Source organism: Lontra canadensis, unplaced genomic scaffold, assembly GCF_010015895.1.
Source record: "Lontra canadensis isolate GAN:19392208 unplaced genomic scaffold, GSC_riverotter_1.0 scaffold78, whole genome shotgun sequence".
Lineage (NCBI taxonomy): Eukaryota > Metazoa > Chordata > Mammalia > Carnivora > Mustelidae > Lontra > Lontra canadensis.
The window spans coordinates 5,491,762-5,515,981 of NW_022631072.1; the positions used below are offsets into that span (position 1 = coordinate 5,491,762).

General features: G+C 36.8%; 1 protein-coding gene across 1 annotated transcript in view; it reads right to left on the reverse strand.

Moving 5' to 3' along the window:
• The window catches only part of PRKD3 (protein kinase D3), an 80,804-nt gene that overhangs the window by 26,114 nt on the left and 30,470 nt on the right, over positions 1-24,220 (reverse strand). The window contains exons 3-7 of the mRNA XM_032881908.1: positions 15,319-15,457; positions 13,629-13,760; positions 12,065-12,222; positions 7,196-7,388; positions 1,475-1,552 (exon numbers count right to left, since the gene is read on the reverse strand). Of these exons, the coding sequence (XP_032737799.1) occupies positions 1,475-1,552; positions 7,196-7,388; positions 12,065-12,222; positions 13,629-13,760; positions 15,319-15,457 (700 nt within the window). The remainder of the gene's footprint in view (positions 1-1,474; positions 1,553-7,195; positions 7,389-12,064; positions 12,223-13,628; positions 13,761-15,318; positions 15,458-24,220) is intronic.

Here is a 24,220-nt window from a genome sequence, read left to right on the forward strand (position 1 = left end):
CAGAAGGTAGATTTGTTACAACATGGATGAACTCTGAAAACATGAAGCTATGTGAGACAACACCAGACCCAAAAGACTGCACATGATATGATTTCATTTATAGGAAATGTCTAGAATAGAAAGACCCATAGAGATACAAAGTTGATGGCAGCTGCCAAGGGCTGGTGGGGAAGAGTGAGGAGTGACTACTAGAGTGTATGCAGTTTCTTTTCAGGGTGATGAAAATATCCCACCTTTGGACTGTAATGACAGCTGCCTAACTTTGTGAATAAACTATGTGTGAAGTACAAAAATTATCTCAATAAAGCTACTTAAAAAAAAATGAAAAGCCACAACTGAGAGAAGGTATTTGTGTCAACTATAACTGACAAAGAATTATTAGGTACAATTATCAACAACTCTCTGCAAATCATTAACAAACACAAAAATGGACAAAACATGCAATTTACAGGGGAAAAACCCCTAAGTAACCAGTCAACATATGAAAGATATGCAAACTCATTAGTATACAAATGTACTATAAAATCAATATGAATAGTATTTGATACCCATTTGTCAAACAGTAGAAAAGTACAAAAAGATACAAACATAAATCTAGAGAAGACTTTGGTTCTATAGAAAAACTACACTTATTCATTTATTTCACAAATGAGAAAACCAATCACGTTATCAATGGTGTTAAACAGCATCCATAAAAATCATGCCATTAAAGAAAAAGTTAAAAGTCTTAAGAAATTTAATATCTGTTCCTTATGCTTCTCCTCCTATAAAACTTGTATTTAATTTTTACCAGTCATGTAAATGTTAAAGAAAAATTATGCTTAGTATAATTTCTTCTTCCTTCCAAAAAGGTAATCACTACAACTAATATAATTTTGAAAACAGAAAACAAACAAACAAAACAACAGCAGGCAAGGGTGTCTAGGGAAAGATTGATAGAGAGTAAGGCAGTATAATGTGTTCTAGTGACTGTGGACTCGGGGGGACCAGATCATGTGGGTTCGAATCCCAACTCTAAGTTTCTGGCTACACTTCTCTGACAAGTTATTTAATGTCTTTGTGCCTAAGTTTACTTATCTGTAAGTACTTAACTCAAAGGGCTGTTCTTAGGTTTAAATGTCAATATATGTAAAGAGTGTGGAACAGGGCCTGGTACACAGAGGCAGTCAGTAAGTACTAGAACTATGAAAACCTCTAGGGACAGCAGCAGGCTGTTAAAGTCTCTTGTCTAAGATGGAAGAGAACATGCAGCACAACTGGCAATATGAGACTACAAAGTGGTAGGTGGTTAAAGGAAAAATGGGAAGACATAAAGACTAATAAAGGTGTACTGTTATTAAATTAAAAAAAAGTCAAAGTTAAGAAACAAAGTAAACAAAATAAAATATGCAAATATAACCTTATACAAAGATAATACACAAAAGAATTATGACCTTTTCTGATCTTTTATGGAAATTAAGAAAAAGAATTTTACCTCCATTGAAAGTAACCTCTCCAAGGCAGTCTCTTGGTACTTTTGATGCACAGCGTTTATGGCAGTTGAATTTACAATCTGAAATCAAGTTTTTGATTAATTTATGTAGTATGTCAGGCAGTATCAGATATGGTTAGACACTTTTTAAAGTTTTCCTTTCCTAAGAACTCAAGTCTGGGAATAAAGGTCTGGTTTCAAATTCTGATGCCACCTCTTAATAGGTATTATAACTCCTCAGGGCTCAGTTTATTTTTTGTTTTAAATTTCAGCTAGTTAACGTAGTGTAATAGGAGTTTCAAGTGTGCAATATAGTGAATCAACAGTTCCATATATCACAAATGCCCTCCTTAATCCCCATTACCTAGTTCACCCCCCACCACACCCCCTACCACTCATAACCATCAGTTTGTTCTCTATAGTTAAGCGTCTGTTTCTTGGTTTGTTCCTTTTTTTTTTCTCTGCTCATTTTTATTTCTTAAATTCTGCATGAGTGAAATCATATGGTATTTGTCTTTCTCTGACTGACCTATTCCACTTAGTATAATTCTCTCTAGCTCCATCTAGCAAGTGGCCAGATTTCATTTTTTATGGCTGATTAATATTCATTGTGTGTGTGTGTGTACGTATATACACACTACATCTTCTTTATCCATTCATCAATTTGATGGACACTTGGGCTGTTTCCATAAATTGGCTATTATAAATAATGCTTCTATAAACATCAGGGTGCACATATCCCTTTGAATTAGTTTTGTATTCCTTGGGGAAATAACTAGTAATGGAATTGCTGGATCACATTTTTAACTTTTGTTTTTTTACATTTTTAACTTTTAACTCTTTTAAACTTTTTGAGGAAACTCCACACAGTTTTCCAGAGTGGCTGTACCAGTTTGCATTCTCACCCCTCAAGGTGCAGAGAGTTTCCCTTTCACAACCTCGACAACACCTGTTGTTTCTTGTGTTGTTGATTTTAGCTATTCTGACAGGTGTGAGGTGATAACTCACTGTAGTTTTGATTTTCATGTCTCTGATTAGTGATGTTGAGCATCTTCTCATGTTGTCTGTTAGCCATCTGTATGTCTTCTTTGGAAAAATGTCTATTCATGTCTCCTGCCCATTTTTAATTGCATTATTCATTTTTGGGGTGTTGAATTGTATAAGTTCTTATATACTTTGGGTACTAACTCCTTATGGGGTACATCATTTGTGAATATCTTCTCTCATTCCACAGGTTGCTGCCTTTTGGTTTTGCTGATTGTTTCCTTTGCTGTGCAGAGCTTTTTACCTGATGTAGTCTTAAGAGTTTATTTTTGCTTTTGTTTCCTTTGCCTCAGGAGACACATCTAAAAAAAGTTGCTACGGCTGATGTCAGACATTACTGCCTGACATCTATGGTTTCAGGTCTCACATTTAGGTCTCTAGTCCACTTTGAGTTAATTTTTTGTGTATGGTGAACGAGAATGGTCTAATTTTCCCAACACCATTTGTTAAAGAGACTTTTACCCATTGGATATTCCTTCCTGTTTTGTGATGATTAACTGACCATATAGTTGTGGGTTCATTTCAGGGTTTTCTATTCCACTGATCTATCACCATTGATTGGCAGGGAAGAGAAATCACACCAGTCAGCTCCTATGCTGCCAGAGAGGTCTCTCATAAATGCTGCCTCTCAGGGGCAGGCTCTGAGAACAAGTAATCTCCTCACTTGCGTCCCAGGCACTCTTCAGATCACTGTTTCCACACTGTGTGTCCCTGGGGTTGTATGCCTGCTTCTCCAGGAGCAGCTCTGATGCCTCTAGATTCCCTGATATCTCTAGACTCTCTTGGAGTCCAGTCCACTGACACTTAAAAAACTTCGGGCTTAAAGCCCCTCTGGCTGCAAGAACCCATCTTGCTTTCCAAGCCAATGGATGGGAAAACATTTTTGTTGTGCATTCCCGAGTGCTCTTCTCTTGCCCCTCTCTGTGATCATGGGTCCCCTCTCTTCTGAAGCAACAAGCATGCATTTCTCCTCTAAACCATGTCCTGTACTTCCTACCTTCATTGCAGCCTCTACTCTACATTTAGTTGTGGAGTTTGTTCTACTGTTCTTCAGGCAGATATCTGGGGTATTTAGGATGCTCTGATAGCTAGTTATATTCAAGGGATGAGTTGAGTTTACGTTCCTCCTACTCTGCCACCATCTTCCCCACTTCTACCATGGGTCAGTTTATCTCTTTAATGAAGCTAATACTATTCATATGACACATTGCTGGCAGCACCATGTTTCCTTCCCTTATCTCACATCCATCTTTCCATGTTCCCCTTAAGAGTTTCTCAGGCTGACTACTTTTCCAATATGTCAAGCACTTACTCTGAGTTCCTAATTAGTGAGGGCTGGTGCATATGCAGAAGAGAGACTGAGATTCTACAAGCTTTTGTTAGGAATTAATAAGGGCTTTCCCATACAGCCTTATATGGAAGGACTGTGCTTCTCATGCACAGGATCACTCACCATTATGAATGGTTCTCTTCAGCCTGCAAGAACTTCAGAGTTAGCACTGCAGATGAGTGTCAGGTATAAGCTGTTCAATACTACCCTTAACTCAGTAGTTCTCAAACTGTGGTTCCCAGACCAGCAGCATCAGCATTATTAAGAACTTGTCAGAAATGCAAATTCTTGTGCCCCACCCCATACCTATTATATCAGCAGCTCTGGGAGTGGGGCTGAGAAATGTGTTTTAATAAGTATTTTTAAGGTGACACCAAAATTGAGACCCATGCTATAACTATTGTCTATTACCACCTTCCACCTTGGAAATACACCTACCAGCAAATTCTGGATAAAACTAATTCCAAGTCCTAACTCAGAATGATCTTTTAATCCTTGTGACTCAAGAAAATTCTGGGTATCATACCAATAGCATAAGAAAAAGTCCCATGATTACTATTTGGTGGATGACAAAACTTGTATTAAATAACACTGTCTTGGGGCACCTGGGTGGCTCAGTGGGTTAAGTCTCTGCCTTCAGCTCAGGTCATGATCTCAGGAGCCTGGGATCGAGCCCCGCATGGCATCAGGCTCTCTGCTCAGCAGGGAGCCTGCTTCCCCTTCTCTCTCTGCCTGTCTCTCTGCCTACTTGTGATCTCTCTGTCAAATAAATGAATAAAATTTTTAAAAACAAAAAAACAACACTGTCTTTTTAAATGAAATGCCCTAGAAAAATTGATATGATATTAATATTAATATATTCCATATATCTTAAATAACTGATGTGCTTTTTACCTCATGAGGTTTTATAAATTGTGACAATAACAAAACTTCTCTTTTCCCTTTGAAAATGCAGAGCCAAATTTGTGGCCTACCTGAGCAAGTATGTACCTTCAAATGGCAGGCATTATTATTTCTCTGTACTCCTACTCGTGGTTTTGGTTTTTTTTAGATTTTATTTAAATTTAAGTTAGTTAACATATAGGTATATTATTAGTTTCAGGGGTAGAATTTAGTGATTCATCAGTTGCATATAACACCCAGTGCTCCTTATATCAAGTGCCCTCCTGTCTACTCATGTTTTTATTAACTTATGTTTTCTTGTATTATATATATGCTTTCAAGCTGCCTTAAAGTTTTAATATAACAAAGAAGAAAACAAACAGGTGAATGAATGAACGAATGAATACTGCTCTTGAAACTCTGTTTTCTCAAATGATTCAGAGTAACTATTTAACTAAATTTTTCTTAGCTTGAAAAGGTGAATGAAAATGACTGTTTTACTTTTTTTTTTTTTAAAGATTTTATTTATTTATTTGAGAGACAGCATACAAGAGAGGTAGAGAGGGAGACTCCCTGCTGAGCAAGGCCCCTGATGCAGGGCTAGATCCCAGTACCCTGAGATCATGACCTGAGCCAAAGGGCAGACACTTAGCCAACTGAGCCACTGAAGCTTTTAAATATCTTAAAAGCTACTTTTTAAGTACTTTAATTTAAATCACAAAAATATAGAAATCACTGAAATAAGTGATTGTTTTGGATAATTAAAAATAGCTTAGCTATATAAAAATATATGTATTTCTGAACCAATATAAACACAAAACATTATTCTTTTAGAATTCTAAGAAATTAAACCAATAACCCGGTGCAGAGTTAACTGGTTTTATTTCAAAATTCATTAATCTACATATTTATTTTAGGTCCTCTATAAAATACTGTGCTGCACTGCGTATGGTTCTAGAATGTTTCTGTTCTGCTCTACAGAGCAACATTATTTACAACCTTTACTAAGATTATCTGTTGGCTAGAATTTGCACATCTGTTATTAATGTTCTTTACCAAAACATTCCTTAGTGACTGCTTGCCAATACACTTTGGTGTTGATATTTTGAGGTATTAATTTATATATTAACTCATACTCAAAAGTAAGCTGTTGAAATAAAATTTCAACATTTCATTATGCCTGCCTGATAGTTATTAAATACCTGGCAACAAAGGCACAACATGTTCTCTATCTGATGTTCTCTTATGTTGCCAAGAGAAGTTTTCTTATATACTTGAGTTAAATTTATGTACAATTACTCTATCTGTGTTATAAATAGGTTGGTTTATTGCTACAAAGACCTCAACTCTAATGTTTTATTTAGATAAAACTACGTAATTCAATTCCACAACTACATCTATTATATAAAAAGTATGATACCAAGAACTGTTAAAATAATCACATAAAAAATAAGTACATAGGATGACAGGTTACTTATACTGCATAGTGGCTCAATAATTAATAAGACATTTTAAACTCTACTTTGGTTTAAACTCTACTTTTGGTTTTCACTATATTATATAGCATTGTTGTTAAGAAGATATGAGACAAAAAGGTAAAATCATCTTTAAAAAGCATAAAATATTACACAACTACAGGAAAATATATTCCATTATTCTATTGAAAACCTGGTTCATTAAGAGATGTTTCTAGAGTACTTTGATAGTGTTCTGGGTTTTATTCCAAATATGGATAATCCCTATCACAATTCCAGTGGCTTCTACTATATTCTTCCTATTTCAGCGTGATAACAATTTGGAGTAACAGTTTTGGTATAGGTCTCCTAGCTACATAATTAAAACAAAAACAGTAAAACTCTTGTAATAGGTTTGTTTGTGTGTATGAATATTTAAAGGAAAGAGGAAAGCATTATTTTATAATTTGGGTAGCATCTGGCTCTGAAATCAGAAAGACTTAAGCTCAAATATCTGCTTACCTTCTTACTAACTATCCCATATTGGCTCGTGTTAAGCAACCATATCTTATAGATCCAAATTCTAGTTTTTCTGTTTACATCCTAACTTTTCTGCAGCATAATTCCTGGCACATAGTACATTTACTGCAGAGAGTAGTTGTTAATAAATAGATATGTATGTGTGGGCAGGCATGTACTTTTTTTTTTTTTTTTTTGACAGAGACAGACACAGCGAGAGAGGGAACACAAGTAGCGGGAGTGGGAGAGGGAGAAGCAGGCTTCGCGCCTAGCAGAGAGCCCAATGCAAGGCTCGATCCCAGGACCCCGGGATCAGGACCTGAGCCGAAGGCAGACGTTTAACGACTGAGCCACCCAGGCGCCCCTGTATTGTCCTTTTAAAGTTAACAACTAGAAATCCAATTTCTTTGCCTAATGTTTCTGAAATAAATATTTTGAACCAAATTTGCTAATGAAAATATATAAATTGTACTTAAGAAAAACAACCAATCCTACCTTTACACTGCATTCCTTGGCGAAAGAGGCCTTTCAGTAACCGCTTGCAGTACTGACATATTGTGGGACGGGTGTAAGAGTGAACAGCAAATGTGTGTGGAACTTTGACTCTGCACATTACCATCTTTTCCATCCAGATTGGGCGACCACTCCAAGAAGGAATTCTCTTACTTGGTTCTTGGTGAACATGTGACTAAAACATGAGTAATTTTCATAAGTATAAGTCAAAATTAAAAACACAGTATTAAGAGCAGGATTTGACCACAAAAGTCATTTACATTGGACATTAAAGCCAAGAATCTAAAAATGCACATCTCAGCAGTTTCCTCTGGAAGCTTAACTTACCAACACTTGAATGTGAACACTGGATTTTTTGTTATTATTTATGCTAAAAAAAAAGAGTTTTCCTCTTCACATGTGTATATTCACTGTAAACTACTTTTGCTAGGCACGTACCGCATTTTACAGATAAAAAACAAAAGCCTTAGAACGAACTTATGACATATTTAAATCCCTTGAAAAACATTACCGAGAAATTAATCATAGGAAAACTAAATTCAGAAAGTGTTATTACTCATGTAGAATTACTGAACATGTCTGAAAATATTTTGAAACAAATCTTGGTTTTTCAAATTTATTTTTATAAATTCTAAAATATGTTTGTTAAAAACTTTAGTCTAATTAATGATGATGAAAAAAAAATGGCAGATACAAATTAGCCAAAACAACATTAGCCCCAGGACTTATGCTTTAGGAGGTTCCTTGATATTTAAGTATTTTCTAGTTATTTGGGCCTTTTCCCCTAGATAAGCAAAAAAGGAATATTAAAGGTGTTGATTAAAAATTTTTGTGTAACCTGGGGGATAACTAGATATTTGTAGCTATGGTACTTTCTATATATACAAAAGAAATAAATTAAATTACAGGCCAGTTCAATATGGCCCATGCCATTCACTCAACCTTCACTGATTATTATATTATAGGCCAAACCCGACACTTTGTATCACAGAAGCAAAAATGAAGTACAGTCCATGTTCTCAAGCACAAAATACCTAACAACCATCTAGATGCATTATACATTTTGCTGTAGCTGCTTGCACCTTCACTGCCAGAACTGAGGTCCTGAGATCTTTCTTATGCCTTCCATAACTAGTCATGTCTGTAGCCCAGAGAAGTTGAATCAGTCTACGAAGGTATGTTCAACCAATAAAAGCAAAAGAAGCCAGAAGCAGCTAGGAGACAGAAGTGTATGAAAGAAATGAAGGGAAGAAGGGGGGAAATAAAGGCTTTTTGGAAGAAAGCAGGAAGGCAGAAAAGAAGAATAAAGGACATACAAATGGAGGAAAGCATTATTAAAAAGAACATAAATACAGTCTCTGATGGATGGTTTTTCACTAATGTGTTGCCATAAAAGTTCTAAAACAAATTATGAAGCAGTTTAATATGAGAAAAGTAAAAAAAGAAGGTTAAAACCCAAGCCAAACTTGCTTGCCTGCTTCAGCTCCCCAAGGTCTCCTGCTCTGGTCTGGCTCACCCTTCTATCAGGCAGCCAGGTACAGAGCACCTTCAGCAAAATAAGCACCACAGTGATCCTGCAAAGCTAATCAAGAAGCCAGCAAGAACCAGAAACAGATGTTGTAGGCTTTTGTTCATCCCTGGGTCCCTATTCTCAACAGTCTTTTCTTGCTCCTGCTCCTACCACTTTTGGTTTGTCTCAAGTTTCAAACATACAAGACGGAATAAGATTGATTTTGCCAGTCATCATCAAGTATACAGGATACCCTGGCAAGGCAGAACTTTCCTAACATATCCCTTCATATGCCAATGGCCAGCTGGTGACTCATTGCCTTTTGTCAGATCCTCCTGGGACTGGTATTAGGGACATGGTACACAGTACATATGCAAGGAACTACACATGGGACTGCGGTTGTAGCAGCCACCTAATTTTTCATGTCTAGTACAAGCAGTAGTTTAAATATGAAAAACGAGGCTCTAAGATTAATATTACTAAGTCCTAGTATCAAAATCAAGATCTAGCCCTCAGTCTTCTACATAGAAGTCCAGTGATTCTTAATCTTTCCCCAACTCAACATACCTTGGCATATGCTACAATCTCATTAATGACTGTGGTTTACCACTCTGTGGAATGAGGAAGGCAGGAAAGGTATGGAATACTGAACCAGAATTTGGAGGAAGGAGGGCACTGGTAAAATTACCTGGAGCATTTGGTGAAAATGGGACCACTGAGATTAGAGTAACTAGAGTTGAATGAAAATTCTTCTCTTGCCTTGCTTTAATGGTCCCTCTTTATAAACTATTAAATTCTTATTTCTTATTAATGTGTAGCTGGAAATTCTCTAAAAGTGATCAAATTATTTCCACAGTGTGAGTTTCAACTAATATTTGCTGAAGTGAACATCTGTTCACAAAAACTTTATAACAATGTTGCCAATTCTCAATTAGGTGCAATAATAAAGGCAATAAAAGCATGTAAAGGGGCAATTCCCTAATTATATATATTTCACTTTGGAATATTATTCAATGAAAAAAATACCCCCACTTTTATGCATACAATTAGCCCCAACAGTTTCTTTCTACCTTGATTCTGTCCTGTCTTGGCCCCTTGGGCATTTGCCTAATGTGCTGCTAGGAATATTCCCCTTTCTCTCATCTCCAAAGAGCCATCACTCAATTCTTGTCTCTCCAACATTAGTGGTCCTGTTGTAACCAAATTCAGTGAAAAGCCTATCTTCTTGTGCTCCTCCCTCTCTTTACTTGCTTCCCTTTAGACTGACTGCAGATACTCTAACAGAAACTGCCTTCTTACATGTAAATGATGACAACCTCAGAGTCAGATTCAGAAGTTTTTATTCCCAACTGGCCTTTTCCAAGCTTATATCAGAAGTCAGTGAAGGTTAATATCGTGACCACTCAGAAACTTTCCTTCCTCATTCCTCATCTATAAAATGAAGATAAGAGCTGCCTACCTTCTAGGACTGTCATGAAGATGACATGAGAAAATACAAGTACAGCATCCAGCATGAAGCCTGCACACAGAATTTAGGAGGCTCTCACCATGTGGCAATTTGGAGTTAGTTCTTCTCTCACTTTGGTTCAGATCAAGGTTGCACTCATTTCCTCATTGCTATCTCCTCTATTCCTTTAGAGTGTCCTCTTTTTCTACTCTCCCTTCCCTCCAATTTTCCTCCATGAGCTCTTCTTTTACTTTACCTTTTTCCTTTTTAAGACTGAATGCTTGGGACTGATAAAAGCAACCTTTTTTGAGAAATGATTTCTACTCGCTCTGAAATACTCTGCACAACCTAACCAACACAAACATATCACTCTATATTCTTCTACTTCCCTAAGGAATTTTCATCTTCAGGATAAAATATAAACTAATGAATTAAAACTTAATACATTATTCATTTGCTCTGTCCTGCTATTTCCTAATCTAGTATTACTCATCTGGGGTAGCTGGCATCTCAGCATCATTTGTGGGACTCTTAAAAAAAATATCTCTATCCTATGGACCTCACTCCTAAGTTTCCCATGCAGTTCATCTATAAAATGTACTAACTTTTCAATTACCAGACTTTCCCCCAACTCTTGCATATGTTTATAATAACTCTTTGCTCTCAGTTCATTGTACCATAGCATTCTTGTTTTTTAAGGTAAACACCTCACATCAAGGCTAAACAACATGGGAACATGGGATTTTTGTGAAAGAACTTCAGATGCTTTTATTCTGATGCCTCAGTATAGCAAAATCTTGTGACTAGGATATCAGGACAATAGCCCAAAAGCTTGATTTTGCCATTAATTTATGGAAGACCAAGGAGGTTACAGAAACAACTAAATTATAAGACTGCAATCTACAGATGGAGGTCACTTTAAGTACTAGCAAATGAACAAGCAAGTTATTTTTTCTTCCCTGATTTACTGTCTTACTCTTCAGAGGTATGATATACTAGGGAAAAAAATCAATAACCCAAAAATAATCTGATCTGGATTTAATTCTAATGTTGCTTACCAATTTGCTCTGTGACTTGAGTCAAGTTACTACTTGACCATTATTAGTCTCAACTGTCTCATTATGTATACATCTACTAAGATATCTCACTGGAATATTGTGTGGATCAATATGTTCATTCATTCCTCACTGAATACCTACTAATTACAAGGTATTGTGCTGGGCATGGTAGGGCACACAAACACATGAGTACTATCTTTTCTAAACAGATCATAAATTCCTTGAGGACACTATGATATTAAGTTAGAATGTTATACACACCATTAGCAAGGTTTGAAAAGTGGTCTCGCATTCAGCAAATAAAATAACTTCTAGGTTAAGGGAAAAAATCCAGGAAAGGCAGCTGTTGAGCTAGATCTGGAAAAAGCATGTAGGAGGGACACCAATAAAAGCAAAGGTAGAGGGAGCAATGGTGTGTTCAGGGAATGTTGAATAGAACAGACTGCTGGGGTTGGGGGAACAGAATGTTGGAAATCTAGGATATATAAAGGCTTCCTAGTGGGGAGTGATGTAATCAGAGTTGTGTATGAAGCTGTAGTGAAATAAAATGATCGGGCTCTTGTATGTAAGATGAAGTGAAGTATGGGAACCAGAAGCTAGACACTGGTAAGGAGGCTAATGCAGTGGTCCAAGTGATAATGTGGTCCCAAAGTAGATAAAAGGTAATTCATTACTACTAGTAAACTCTGTCTCCAGTAATACATGTTAAGTTTTTCAAGTGTAGGAATGTGAGTAGTCTTTAGTACATAATTTATATTCTGGGATGATGTCATATATCCTTTAGAAACATAAGGAATAAGTAGTAAAATGCTCTTTTATTGCCTTAAAATACATACCTCTTCTGTGGGAAGGGCTACATATTCAGTCTGTAGAAGTCTTGGAACTGAGAGGCCAGGTCCTGGCAGAGACACATTTGATAGACGTCTCTTTCTTACTCCACTGCAATTATTTGGAATCTTGAAGGCACATCGTTTATGATAATTTAATCCACAGCCTAAATATATTTTAAAGGTAAAAAAAATAATAGATCAAAGAAACTTAAGGGACGCCTGGGTGGCTCAGTTGTTAAGAGTCTGCATTCAGCTCGTCATGACTGCAGGGTCCTGGGATCGAGCCCCACATCAGGGGAATCTGCTTCTCCTTTTCCTGCTGCTCCCCCTGCTTGTACGTGCACTCTCTCTGACAAATAAATAAAATCTTTTAAAAAAAGTTTTTTAAATTTTAATATATACACATTTATATATTAAAGTTTTAATTATATAATTTTAATTATATTTATAATGTATTTATATACATGATTATAAAAGTATATTTATAAAATTATATATTATAATTTTAATTATAAAAATTTTATAATATATTTATATATAATTTATATATTATAAAATTTATGATATATTTATATAATTATAATTATAAGAATTTTAAATAATTTTATAGTAATACTTTTTAGTAATTTTATGACATATAAATACATACTTATAATAATATATAAAGTATGTTACATAAAAAATACATGCTTCTTTTATTTAATTTCTTTTCTTTGGCAGCAATAGTTATCCTAATTGAGAACCTAGAAGACAAGCTAAGTGAAGCCAAAAAATTCAATATAAATTACTGGGCTCCACATGACTAACTGAATCAGAAATTCTGGGGATGGGACCCAGCAAAGTATGCTTTAACAAGTCCTTGTGGTGATTCCGATACTTGGCAAAGTTTGAGAACAACTAACCTAAACACCAGCAAACTGTGGACTGTATACTAAACCCTCCCCATGACATGTGAAAGTTACATGAAATCCAAATTTCAGTGTTCATAATTCATTTTATTGAAATGCAGCATGCTCCTCGTTTCTTTACATCTTGTTTATAGCTTTCAGGGCACACAAGCAGAGTTAAGTAGTTGTGGCAGAGACTATTAGCCAACAAAACTTAAAATATTTAATTTCTGGCCCTTTACAGAAAAACTTTATTGATTCTCCACCTTTAATACTTAAGAGGACTCAGAAATGTGCACCTGACTCCTGTGACAATTTAAATTCAGAAAAACAGATCTGTCCAATTCTAAACCCTAGTTACCACCTAGTCACCAACTGAGGATCTCTCTTTTTTTTTTTAAGATTTTATTTTTCAGAGAGAGAGAGAAAGCACAGCACGTGTACGTGCACACATGCACAAGGCTGGGGGAGGGGCAAAGAAAGAGGGAGAAGCAAACTCCCTGTCAAACAGGGAGCCCAATGCGGGGCGGGATCCCAGGACCCTGAGTTCATGATCTGAGAGGAAGGCAGACACTTAACCGACTGAACCACCCAGGCACCCCTGATCTTATTCTTTCATTAATGATCAGAAAATGCAAATACAAAATCCTATTTCAAACGGTACAAAAACTTAGAACACATACCTTCACACTTCAGTCCTTGACGTACCAATCCCCAGAGCATCTCACCACAATAATCACAAAAAGTGGGAGCTTTATAAGAATGTACGTACAGAGTATGTGGACGAATCTGGAAGTCTTCTACTGTAGCCAAAGCTTTTTAAAAAGAAAAGTAGCCAAATAAGCCCTACATTTGTAATTGCAATGAGATTAAGAACGCTGACCATATTCATGTCAAAGTACACGGAATCTTTTTTCTCTGAAAGCTTCATTTATCATAAAAAATAATTTATCTTCAGCATTTAATATTGTGGTTTTCAAACTATTTTAGGAAGTTCATCAACTCCAAATAACTTGAGCTCCAAAACCAGGTCTGCAGGTAGGTATTTCAACCTCCAAAAACATATTTAACATAGTGACAAGATCACAAATAGTCGGTAGGTCTCTTTTTACAATTAAAAACTGTTTAACTTATAACACACTGGGAAACAGAACATTAAAGTAAAAAAAAAAGGGGGGGGCAAAAAGTAAAAACCGTAAAACCCGTGGAAACTATGGAACTTAATCTCAATGGTAAACACTCTGAGTTCCAACTTAGGATCTCAACATAAGTTTTCTGTCTTCTCAATAGTCCTAGTAGTTAAGAAAAAAAGACTCCCCTCCTCTCTGCGAGCAACTGAACAAGTAGACACAAACACCGGTAGCCATTCTCTCACCTCCACCTGTAAGTCATTAGTGGATATCCCTGTGTTCTGATGGGCCTGATGAAGGGTCCAGAGCAAAGAAGGAACAGATAGGAGGATGACCTCCAGGGAGGACAAGGAGTAAAGCCCTCCTGGAGTGGAGAGAAAGACAGGGATTGGGAAATTTACACATGATGGGGTGGTGTTGCAGATGCATGATTAATGGAGGGGCCAGATGAATGGAAAGGATCAAGGACCAATAAGGAAAGGTGTTGGTAGGGAGGATCTCAAGAACAGGCTGCAGAGATGAGTCTGAGAAGTGGAAAAAATGGAGGCAGGAGTCTGGACTCTTGGCTGGCTTTCCTTTTTTTCTTCCCTTTCTCTCACTCTTCTCTCTCTCCTTCTCTCCCTCCCTCCTTTCCTGTCAAACAAGAAGTTCTGCAGGACTACTAGGTGCATTCGTTGTTCTCTTACATTCCCCGCCAACAATCCTGCCCATCTGCTGTTGGATGAGGTCAGAAATAGAAGGAGCTAAGGAACGACAAGAGTGGATGAGGGGGAAAGGGAGGGAGGTAAGAAAATGCCCACTGAGAACACACAGGGAAGGAGCAATACTGAAATCATGGGAACAATCAGTATCACAGTTTCCATTTCCACATCTTCATTATTTATTCTTTTTCTCCTTTCATTTCTGAACCCCAATTCTCTTCTTCTATGCTCTTCACAGAAATGGGGAAAATGAAATTGAATTTCAGTATAATTATTTTATTTCTTTGATTCAAAAAGTATATTCCTCTTCCAGTTCCAATGATAATTCCCTTAGCTTAGGAACATTCGGATAAACAATTCAGGGCTTATTTTCCTACTTTCTCATCTGTGACATAACCTTCCTGAAGGGAAAACTCACATGGTCACCGTTATTATAGAAGAAGTTAAGCAACTGTAGCACAAAGACTAACTGAACATAGCATTTAGTAGAAAAAATAAGGCTCATTCAAAAAAATAAAAAATAAAAGGAGTTATTTACTTACCTGAAAGAACAACTTCTACTAGGTCTCCTTCATGTATTTCATCTGCTGAGGTAATCAGCTGCAAAATGTTTTCTGAGTTCATGTCATGGCGAAAGAGAAGAATTTTGTCATACATGCCAAAGAATCCACACTCTGGAAACTACAGGAGAAGAGTCCTATATCAGCATACCCACAGGTTTCCATTTTTATGAGTAAATGTCTCAATCTTATGAAAGAACCTTACATGTGGTTTTTAGCCTAACACTGTCTGCTAACAATTCTATTAATATCTAAAAGATCAACCATGGATTCAAGCATCCTTGGTTCATTTTCAAGTTCAAAAATAGAACAGTAGGGGCTCTTGAGTGGCTCAGTGGGTTAAGTCTCTGCCTTGGGCTCAGATCATGGTCTCAGGGTCCTGGGATTAAGCCCCGCATTGGGCTCTCTGCTCAGCAGGGAGCCTGCTTCCCCCCACCCTCTGCCTTCCTACTTGTGATCTCTCTGTCAAATAAATAAAATCTTAAAAAAAAAAAAAAAACAAAACAGAACAGTAAATTTAACTACAATTATTTTTTTAAGCACATGTCTCTTAGAAATATAGGATTTCCGGGACACCTGGGTGGCTCAGTCTGTTAAGCTGCGGCCTCCGGCTCAGGTCATGATCCCAGGGTTCTGGGATCAAGTCCCACATCGGGCTCCCTGCTCAGCAGGTAGCCTGCTTCTCTCTCTGCCTCTGCCTGCCTCTCTGCCTACTTGTGATCTCTCACTCTCTCTCTCTGACAAATAAATAAATAAATACAATCTTAAAAAAATATATATAGGATTTCCTTTTTCAGTTATTGATGGAGACTATAATCTTGAATTTAACTGCTACTCTATCTTACATTGCCTGAGATATACAGTCTTTCCTGTCCTCTAGAACTGAGCTTCCTCTATAGCTACTAGCCATATGCGGCTAAATTAAAATTAGTTAAAATTAAATAAAATGAAAAGTTCAGCTCCTCAGTCACTCTGACCACACTGCATGCACTTAATCACCACCCTAGCTACTGGCTTGTCTATCATTTTGGACTATGCAGATATAGAACACTTTCATCATCACTTTAAAATCTACTGAACGGACCTAGTAGATTAATAATTCCCAAACTACCGTCACAAGGGGCACCTGGGTGGCTCAGTGGGTTAAAGCCTCTGCCTTCGGCTCAGGTCATGATCCCAGGGTCCTGGGATCGAGCCCCGCATCGGGCTCTCTGACCTGCAGAAAGCCTGCTTCCTCCTCTCTCTCTGCCTGCCTCTCTGCCTACTTGTGATCTCTGTCTGTCAAATAAATAAATAAAATCTTAAAAAAAAAAAAAAAAAAACAACCTACCGTCACAAGAGTATCAATTCCAACATTTTTGACAAATACACCTATGGCCTCTAGCATCTAATACTTTCTTTACTCACTATAATTACAAATACATGATTTTTATGGTAACTTTCTTTTTACTATTTTTTAAAAAATATATGTATTTAGTTGAGAGAGAAAGAGGGAGGAAGGGAGAGAGCCCATTAGTGGGAGGGGCAGATGGAGAGGGAGAAAAATTAACAAGCAGATTCTGCACTAAGCATGGAGCCCGACACAGGGCTTGATCCCAGTACCCTGAGATCATGACCTGAGCCGAAATCAAGAGTTGGACGCTAAACTGACTGCAACACCCAGGTGCCCTGGTAACTTTTTAAAAAACCTTTGACCAGAACAGGAGACTTAGAGATCTGTTCACATGCCCTATGTATATTATTTCAAGGCTTCTACACTTTGTGACTACAGAGCTGACACTGTGGGTATTGGCATACCACTAAAATATGAAGGTATGAGCCCTAACAGTTTTTATAGTTAATGAAGTTATTTAAGAGAAAATTTTAAATATTTGCCTTACAAAATAACTTTAATTTCTAAATCAAGATCAAGATCATCTAAAACACCAGTGCCCTGAGAAATGCTGCTCCAGGTATTTCAATTTTCTTCAGTTTATCTCAGATTTGGATACCCTCATTGACTTATTTGGCTCCTCAGAGAATATCCTTTAATGTACTATACAGTATGTCACTAGCCTGCACTGAATGGCTTGATACGTATGTCACACTAAACCATAATTGCATTTATTGGAGGGATGTTGCTGAGGATATGTTCATTTACTTCAAGAATGGTAGCCCTTCTCCGTGAGGACTCTTTAAAAGGAATTTCTCTGGTTGGTTCTATAATATGAACAATCTGATCATCCAATTAATCATGTTTTCTGTTTACTTCACTCACTGGGAAAAACAAAGCTAAATTTGTGGCCCACTTCTAACATGAGTTTAGGATCTTACAGCATGTGTTTTAGGTGGAAATGCCTTCTTATCTTCTGAACTTAATTTTCCCATTAAAAATCCTTATATAGGTATATGTCTACAAATGTCTAAATTTTATTGGAAAATTACTAAAATTAAAAAATTGGAAACAATGACTTAATTAGAAATTTGAGTCAATTTGAATTTTTTTTAAACCTGAGTAAATAATGAAAAAGTACAGAAATATTTGGAGTTTTTATAATATCCTACTTTCAACTGAGTTACCAATAATACTAACAAAACTTTATAATACGCTTTAAATATATATCTAACAGTGTAACAATTTTCAATTGAAAAGCTAGGGAGTAAAAATACAGAATCAAAAAAATATTTTTATTATATTTTAAAGTTTGAAATGAAAATTTTATAAAATTTTATTAAGTATTATCAAATTAGAAAACATTTAATAGGAATAAAACATCTCCATAAATTAGTTGCAACAGTTCTTATGTATTAAGAACTTAAGTATTAATAAAGAAAAGTTTCCAGGGCGCCTGGGTGGCTCAGTCTGTCAAGCGGCTGCCTTCAGCCCAGGTCATGATCCCAGGGTCCTGGGATCAAGCCCAGTATCCCAGTATAGGGCTCACTGCTTGGCAGGTGCCTGCTTTTCTCTCTCCCTCTGCTTGCCACTCCCCCTGCTTATTCACTTTCACTCTTCCATGAACAAAATCATTAAAAAAAAAAAATTCCACATTCCATCCTTATATAAAAATGACTAACAAGGGATGCCTGGGTGGCACAGTTGGTTTAGTGTCTGTCTTCAGCTCAGGTCATGATCCCAGAGTCCTGGGATCAACCCTCTCCCTTGCCCCTCCCCCCGCTCCTGTTCACACTCTCTCTCTCAAATAGATAAAATCTTAAAAAAAAATTATTTTTATATGAATAAAACTCATTTTTAAAAGTTCCACATTTTTTTTTATGTCTTCTGAGTGCAAAGCATTGTTCCCATGGTATGTAAAGTTAAGGCAGACCTCCCCTCCCAGAAGTTTACAATCTAGTAGAAAGATGGTAATAAAAGAAATCAATAACATAGTAAAGGAAATACCAAAAATGAAAAATAAATAAAATTCTAGAAGAAGGGAAAAAAACTTTAACCAAGAATGTGGAATGTCACTGAAACTGTGATAAAAAAGGGAAGCAAGGTTTCCATGGGCAGAAAGTGAAAGTGAAAGTATAAAGGTCGTAGTTGAGAAAACACATAAACGGAAGAAAGTTAAGTGGACCCCTATGACTGAAGAACGAGGCAAGGGCTGGGGTAGAAAGAGGACAAAAAGGCACACAGGAGCCCCATGGAGACTATACTTAAGAAAGAAACTTGGGAGTCATCAGAATGGGGTGCAGGCATTGCCACCTACTAACTACAGCACCTTAGATAAGCTGCTTAACCTCCCTATGCTGTTTCTTATCTGTAAATTTGGAGTAACAGCAATACTGGCTTTATAGGGTTCTGGTCAAAATTTATGTATTTAATGACATAAAGTAGTACCATGATCAGTAAATACGAGTGGTTCTTTTTATTTTACATCTAAAAGGGGAGAGACAAAAAATCCCAGAGCAAGGCAGTGACGCGATCAAATCTGTATCTTAAAAAGATAATGCTGACATGTAGTAGGGACTGAAACAGGAAGAGACTAGAGCAAGCTCCTAAAGAAGGCTGAAGCTACTGGTCAGGAAAGAGGTAGCAGGGTCTGGATTATTCAGTAAGGAGATGGAAAGCAAGACAAGAAGGAACACTTCTCTCTCAAATCTATCTTTGGTAAATTACATGGATTATTAGTATTGTTTTGACCAAGCCAGAAGTCCCGATAACTAAAGAGCTAAATAAACACATTAATGAAAGAAGAAAACATCAAAAAAATGTGTGGCTTAGAAAAAAAATACATATAAAATCATCTTCTTGATAAACACACGACCCAGTGAATTCATACTAGCATTATTAAGAAATTGAAGCACAAATAAAAATGACAGGGAGTGTATTAAGAATATTTACTTAAGGGGCACCTGGGTGGCTCAGTGGGTTAAGCCGCTGCCTTCGGCTCAGGTCATGATCTCAGGGTCCTGGGATCGAGCCCCGCATCGGGCTCCTTGCTCAGTGGGGAGCCTGCTTCTCTCTCTGCCTCTGCCTGCCTCTCTGCCTGCTTGTGCTCTCTCTCTCTCTCTGTGTAATAAATAAATAAATAAAATCTTTAAAAAAAAAAAAAAAAAAGAATATTTACTTAAAATAAGCATTTGTGAACCAGGCTGGAAAGCCTTCAGTGATGATAAAAAATGAAGTAATTTTCTAGTCTAGCAAATGTTTACATAAACTATATTCATCTATATGGTTGAGAAATTATAGAGTTCCAGAGGGGAAAATGTACTAAAAAGCTTGTAAAAAATAAATATCTCCTATTCACAATTATGATTTGTAAGTATGACTTGGTAGGATATTTAGGAATCATCTGAGGAGTCAGCACAAAATGAAGTAACAGAAAATAGCGCCTAAAAAAAAGGCAAGACACTATTAAACGTTGCCACTGAACATCAGCAAAAAACTGTAGCCAAGTTTTAAAAAACACTATGAAGTCTTGAGACATGGGTATGTTAAATATCTACAAAGAAGAAACAAGGGAAAAAAAAGAAGAAACAAGGAAACAAGGAAATAAACCATGAGCACACACTTTGAAAGATCTAAACAATTATTCAGAGAAAAACCCATACAAAAAAACAAAAAAACAAAACCCTGCTAATAATGATTTGAACTTACCACTATTGACACTTCATAACTTTTATAACAACTCAGAGAGGTGCCTGGGTGGCTCAGTCGGTTAAGCATCTGCTTTTAACTTAGGTCATGATCTCAGGGTCCAGGGATAGATTCCTGTGTCAGGCTCCCTGCTCAGTGGGAAGTCTGCTTCTCCTTTTCCCTCTGCCCCTTCCCCACCACTTGTGCTCTCTCTCTCTCAAATGAATAAAATAAAATCTTTAAAAAAAATTCAGAAACAAGATTTTTAAGCAGGAGTAAATTGTTAAGCCATGTCTCAATTCTGACCATACACTAAAATCACCTGTGGACCTTAAAAGATCTTCCCAGGTTTATGGTTAAGCTCTGTGGAATAAGACATGGACACCTAAATATCAAGTTCACTTTTATATTATTCAATATACTTATTACATACACTCCTTAAAAAACAGACTTAAAAAAACGCCTTATTCTTAAGAACAATTTTAGAGTTACAGAAAAATTGAGACAGTAGTACAAAGAAATCCCATATATGCCACAACTAGTTTCCCCTCTTATGAACGTCTTACATTAATATGGTACATTACAATTAATGAACTAAGACTGATACATTAACTAGAAAATCCATAGTTCATTCAGATTTTCTTAGCTTTTACTCAATTTCCTTTTTCCATCCCAGGATTCCACACAGGATACCACATTACCTTTAGCTGTCATGTCTCCTTTGGCCTCTTTTGGCTTTGACAGTGTTTTTTTAAGACTTTGCTGGGTTCTGAGGACTTCGACTAAAAATCAGGTATTGTGTAGGATGCCCCACCATTAAAATTTATCTAATGTTTTTCTCATGATTAGATTGGAGTTATGGGTTTTGGGGAAGACCACAGAGGTAAAGTGTCATTCTCATCACATATCAAGCGTACCTACTACCAACATGATTTACTGCTATTGATGTAGACCTTGATTATCTGGCTAAGGTAGTATTTGTCAGATTTCTTCACTTTGTGCAAAGTTATTTCCTCTGAACCCCTAATACTGTACCCATTGCAAGTCAGTCACCATGTGCAGCCCACTTTTTTTTTAAGATTTTATTTATTTATTCAAGAGAGACAGAACATATGTGTGTACATGAGCGGGGTTTGGGGAGAAGAGGGCAGGGCAGAGGGAGAGAGAAACTCTCAAGCAGACTCCATGCTGAGCACAGAGCCTGACCCCACAACCCCATGATCATGACCCTAGCCAAAACCAAGAGTTGTATGCCTAACAAATTGAGCCACCCAGGCACCGCTACACAGCCCACTCTTAAGGAATGGTGAGTTATGTTCCTTCTCCTTGAAGGCAGAGTATCTCTGGTTTATTTGGAATTCTGCATGTGAGATTTATCTATTCTCACCCACTGATTTATGCATTCATCCAATCATTTATATATACATGTATGCTCACAGATATTTATTAATACTTTGGGATATAATATACACTTTTTAAAAATATCATTTATTTTTGAATAGCAATTTATTCACAAGGCTCAACATTTTTAAAGTACAAAAGAGTATAGTTCAAAATCTATGCTGGAGTTGCCCTGCTAACCCTGCCAGAGTCGACTATTGCCAGCTCTCCTTAGTATCCTTCTGAAGATATTTTATATCAAAAATGTTTTGTTGTTGTTGTTGTTTTACACAATTGTATAGTTTTATTTTACTAGTTCCCTACTGACGGGATATGAGTTGAGGAATAAAACTAAGGCCAAACTGCTATGAGTTCAAATCCTGATCCACTTCACTTATTAACTATAACCGTGGCTAACTTAACCTCAATTTTTCTATCTCCTACTTCATAAGGTAATTATGAGAATTAAATAAATGAGTACACCCAAAAAGCTTAGAACTCCTGATCCATTTTGGGCACTACATAAATCTTAGCTACTGTTTCAAATCTTTTGTTATTTCAAACAACACCCAATGTATAATCTTATACACACAACTTTTTCACTTTTTGAGTATATGAATAGGATTACTTCCCAGAAACAGATTTGCTACGTCAAAGAATATGCAATTTGACATTTAATTTTTTTAAATTGTATATTCATTCCTTTTTAGAGAGAGTAAGTGCATAGGGGTGGAGGAGTGATAGGGGGCGCAGAAGAGAGGGAGAGGGAGAAAAAGAATCTTAAGCAGGCTCCACACCCAGTGTGGAGTCCAATTCAAGGCTTGATCTCATGACCTGAGCCAAAATCAAGAGTCAGACATCTAAGTGACTGAGCCATGTAGGCGCCCCTTGACACTTTTAGATACTGCTAAAATGTTCTTTATAGAGACCATACCAATTTACATTTCCATAAGTAATATACTGAGTGCTTATTTTTCCGCATCCTATTTTTTATGCTGTATTAGTCAGCTTAGGTTGTATTAACAAAATATCATAGGTGAAACAACTTAAACAACACAAATTTATTTTCTCAGAATTTTGGAGGCTAGACTCCTGAGATCAGGGTACTAGCATGTTTAAGTTCTTCAGAAGCTTATTCCTTGCTTGCAGTCAGCAACCTTGTCCCTACTGCTCAGATGACCTCTCTTCCAAAAATGCACATAGGGGGAGGGAGAGAGGGAGAAGGTAAGAAGAGAGAGAGACACCTCTTTCTTCTTCTTCTTATATAAACCTACCAATTCTATCAGACTGGAACCCTATGATTCATTGAACCTTCCTAAAAGTTCTATCTCCAAAGTCACACTGAGTGAGGCTTAAGGCTTCAACCTATGAATGTGAGGAGTGGGGAGGAGAGACAAAATTTAGTCCTTAGCAAATCTGTTAATGTTAGGTAAAAAATGGTATTTTGGTACAGTTTTAATTATAAGAGGTTGAACATCTTTTACATGCTTAAGGGACAACTGTATTTCCTTTGTATGCATTAGTTATTTGTATTCTTTGACCATTTTTAACGGATTAGCAGATCTTTAAAACTCCAAATACAAACATTCCTCAAAATGTTTTTCATTATGTAGGAAATCCTTAGTAAGTCCAGGACAACATATCAAAAAACACAAACAAAAACCCTGTATACTTAATAGAATATATGTTGAATTTCCCAAAATGATCTGATGCCAATAAAATATTTTATACAGGAAGAGGCCTCTGTGCCAAAATAATAGCTTATTTGCCTATACCAGACTCCAGCAGAAAAGAATAATAGAGACTTTTTTCCCTTTCAAAATTGTATAAGAAGAAATATTCTAGCAAACTAATGAAAATCAATTCTTGATTACATTTATAAATCCACTATTTCCATTGGACTCCTTTCTCTTTACCATCCAGAATGCAAGTCTTAGCTAATAAAATGCTATAATGCTTTCTAAGCATTCTATTTTCATGGGGAAGAAAGCAATTTGCGATAGGGAACAAGATTAGAAGAACAGCAGAGGTGGTAACATGTTAGTAACTGTCAGTTTTAATTGTCACTGGCTATTTATTTAGCTTATTCCTAAACCAGGGTTCTTAGGCAGGGTATTTTGTCCCCCAGAAGGTATGTAGGGCACTGTGTGTAGTGGGTAGAGGCCAGGGATGCTGCTAAACATCCCACAATGCATGAGGCACTGCAGAGGACAAAAAATTATCCAGCCCAGGGGCGCCTGGGTGGCTCAGTGGGTTAAAGCCTCTGTCTTCGGCTCAGGACATGATCCCAGGGTTCTGGGATCGAGCCTCACATCGGGCTCTCTGCTCAGCAGGGAGCCTGCTTCCTCCTCTCTCTCTCTCTGCCTGTCTCTCTGCCTACTTGTGATCTCTGTCTGTCAAATAAATAAAATCTTAAAAAAAAAAAAATTATCCAGCCCAAAATAT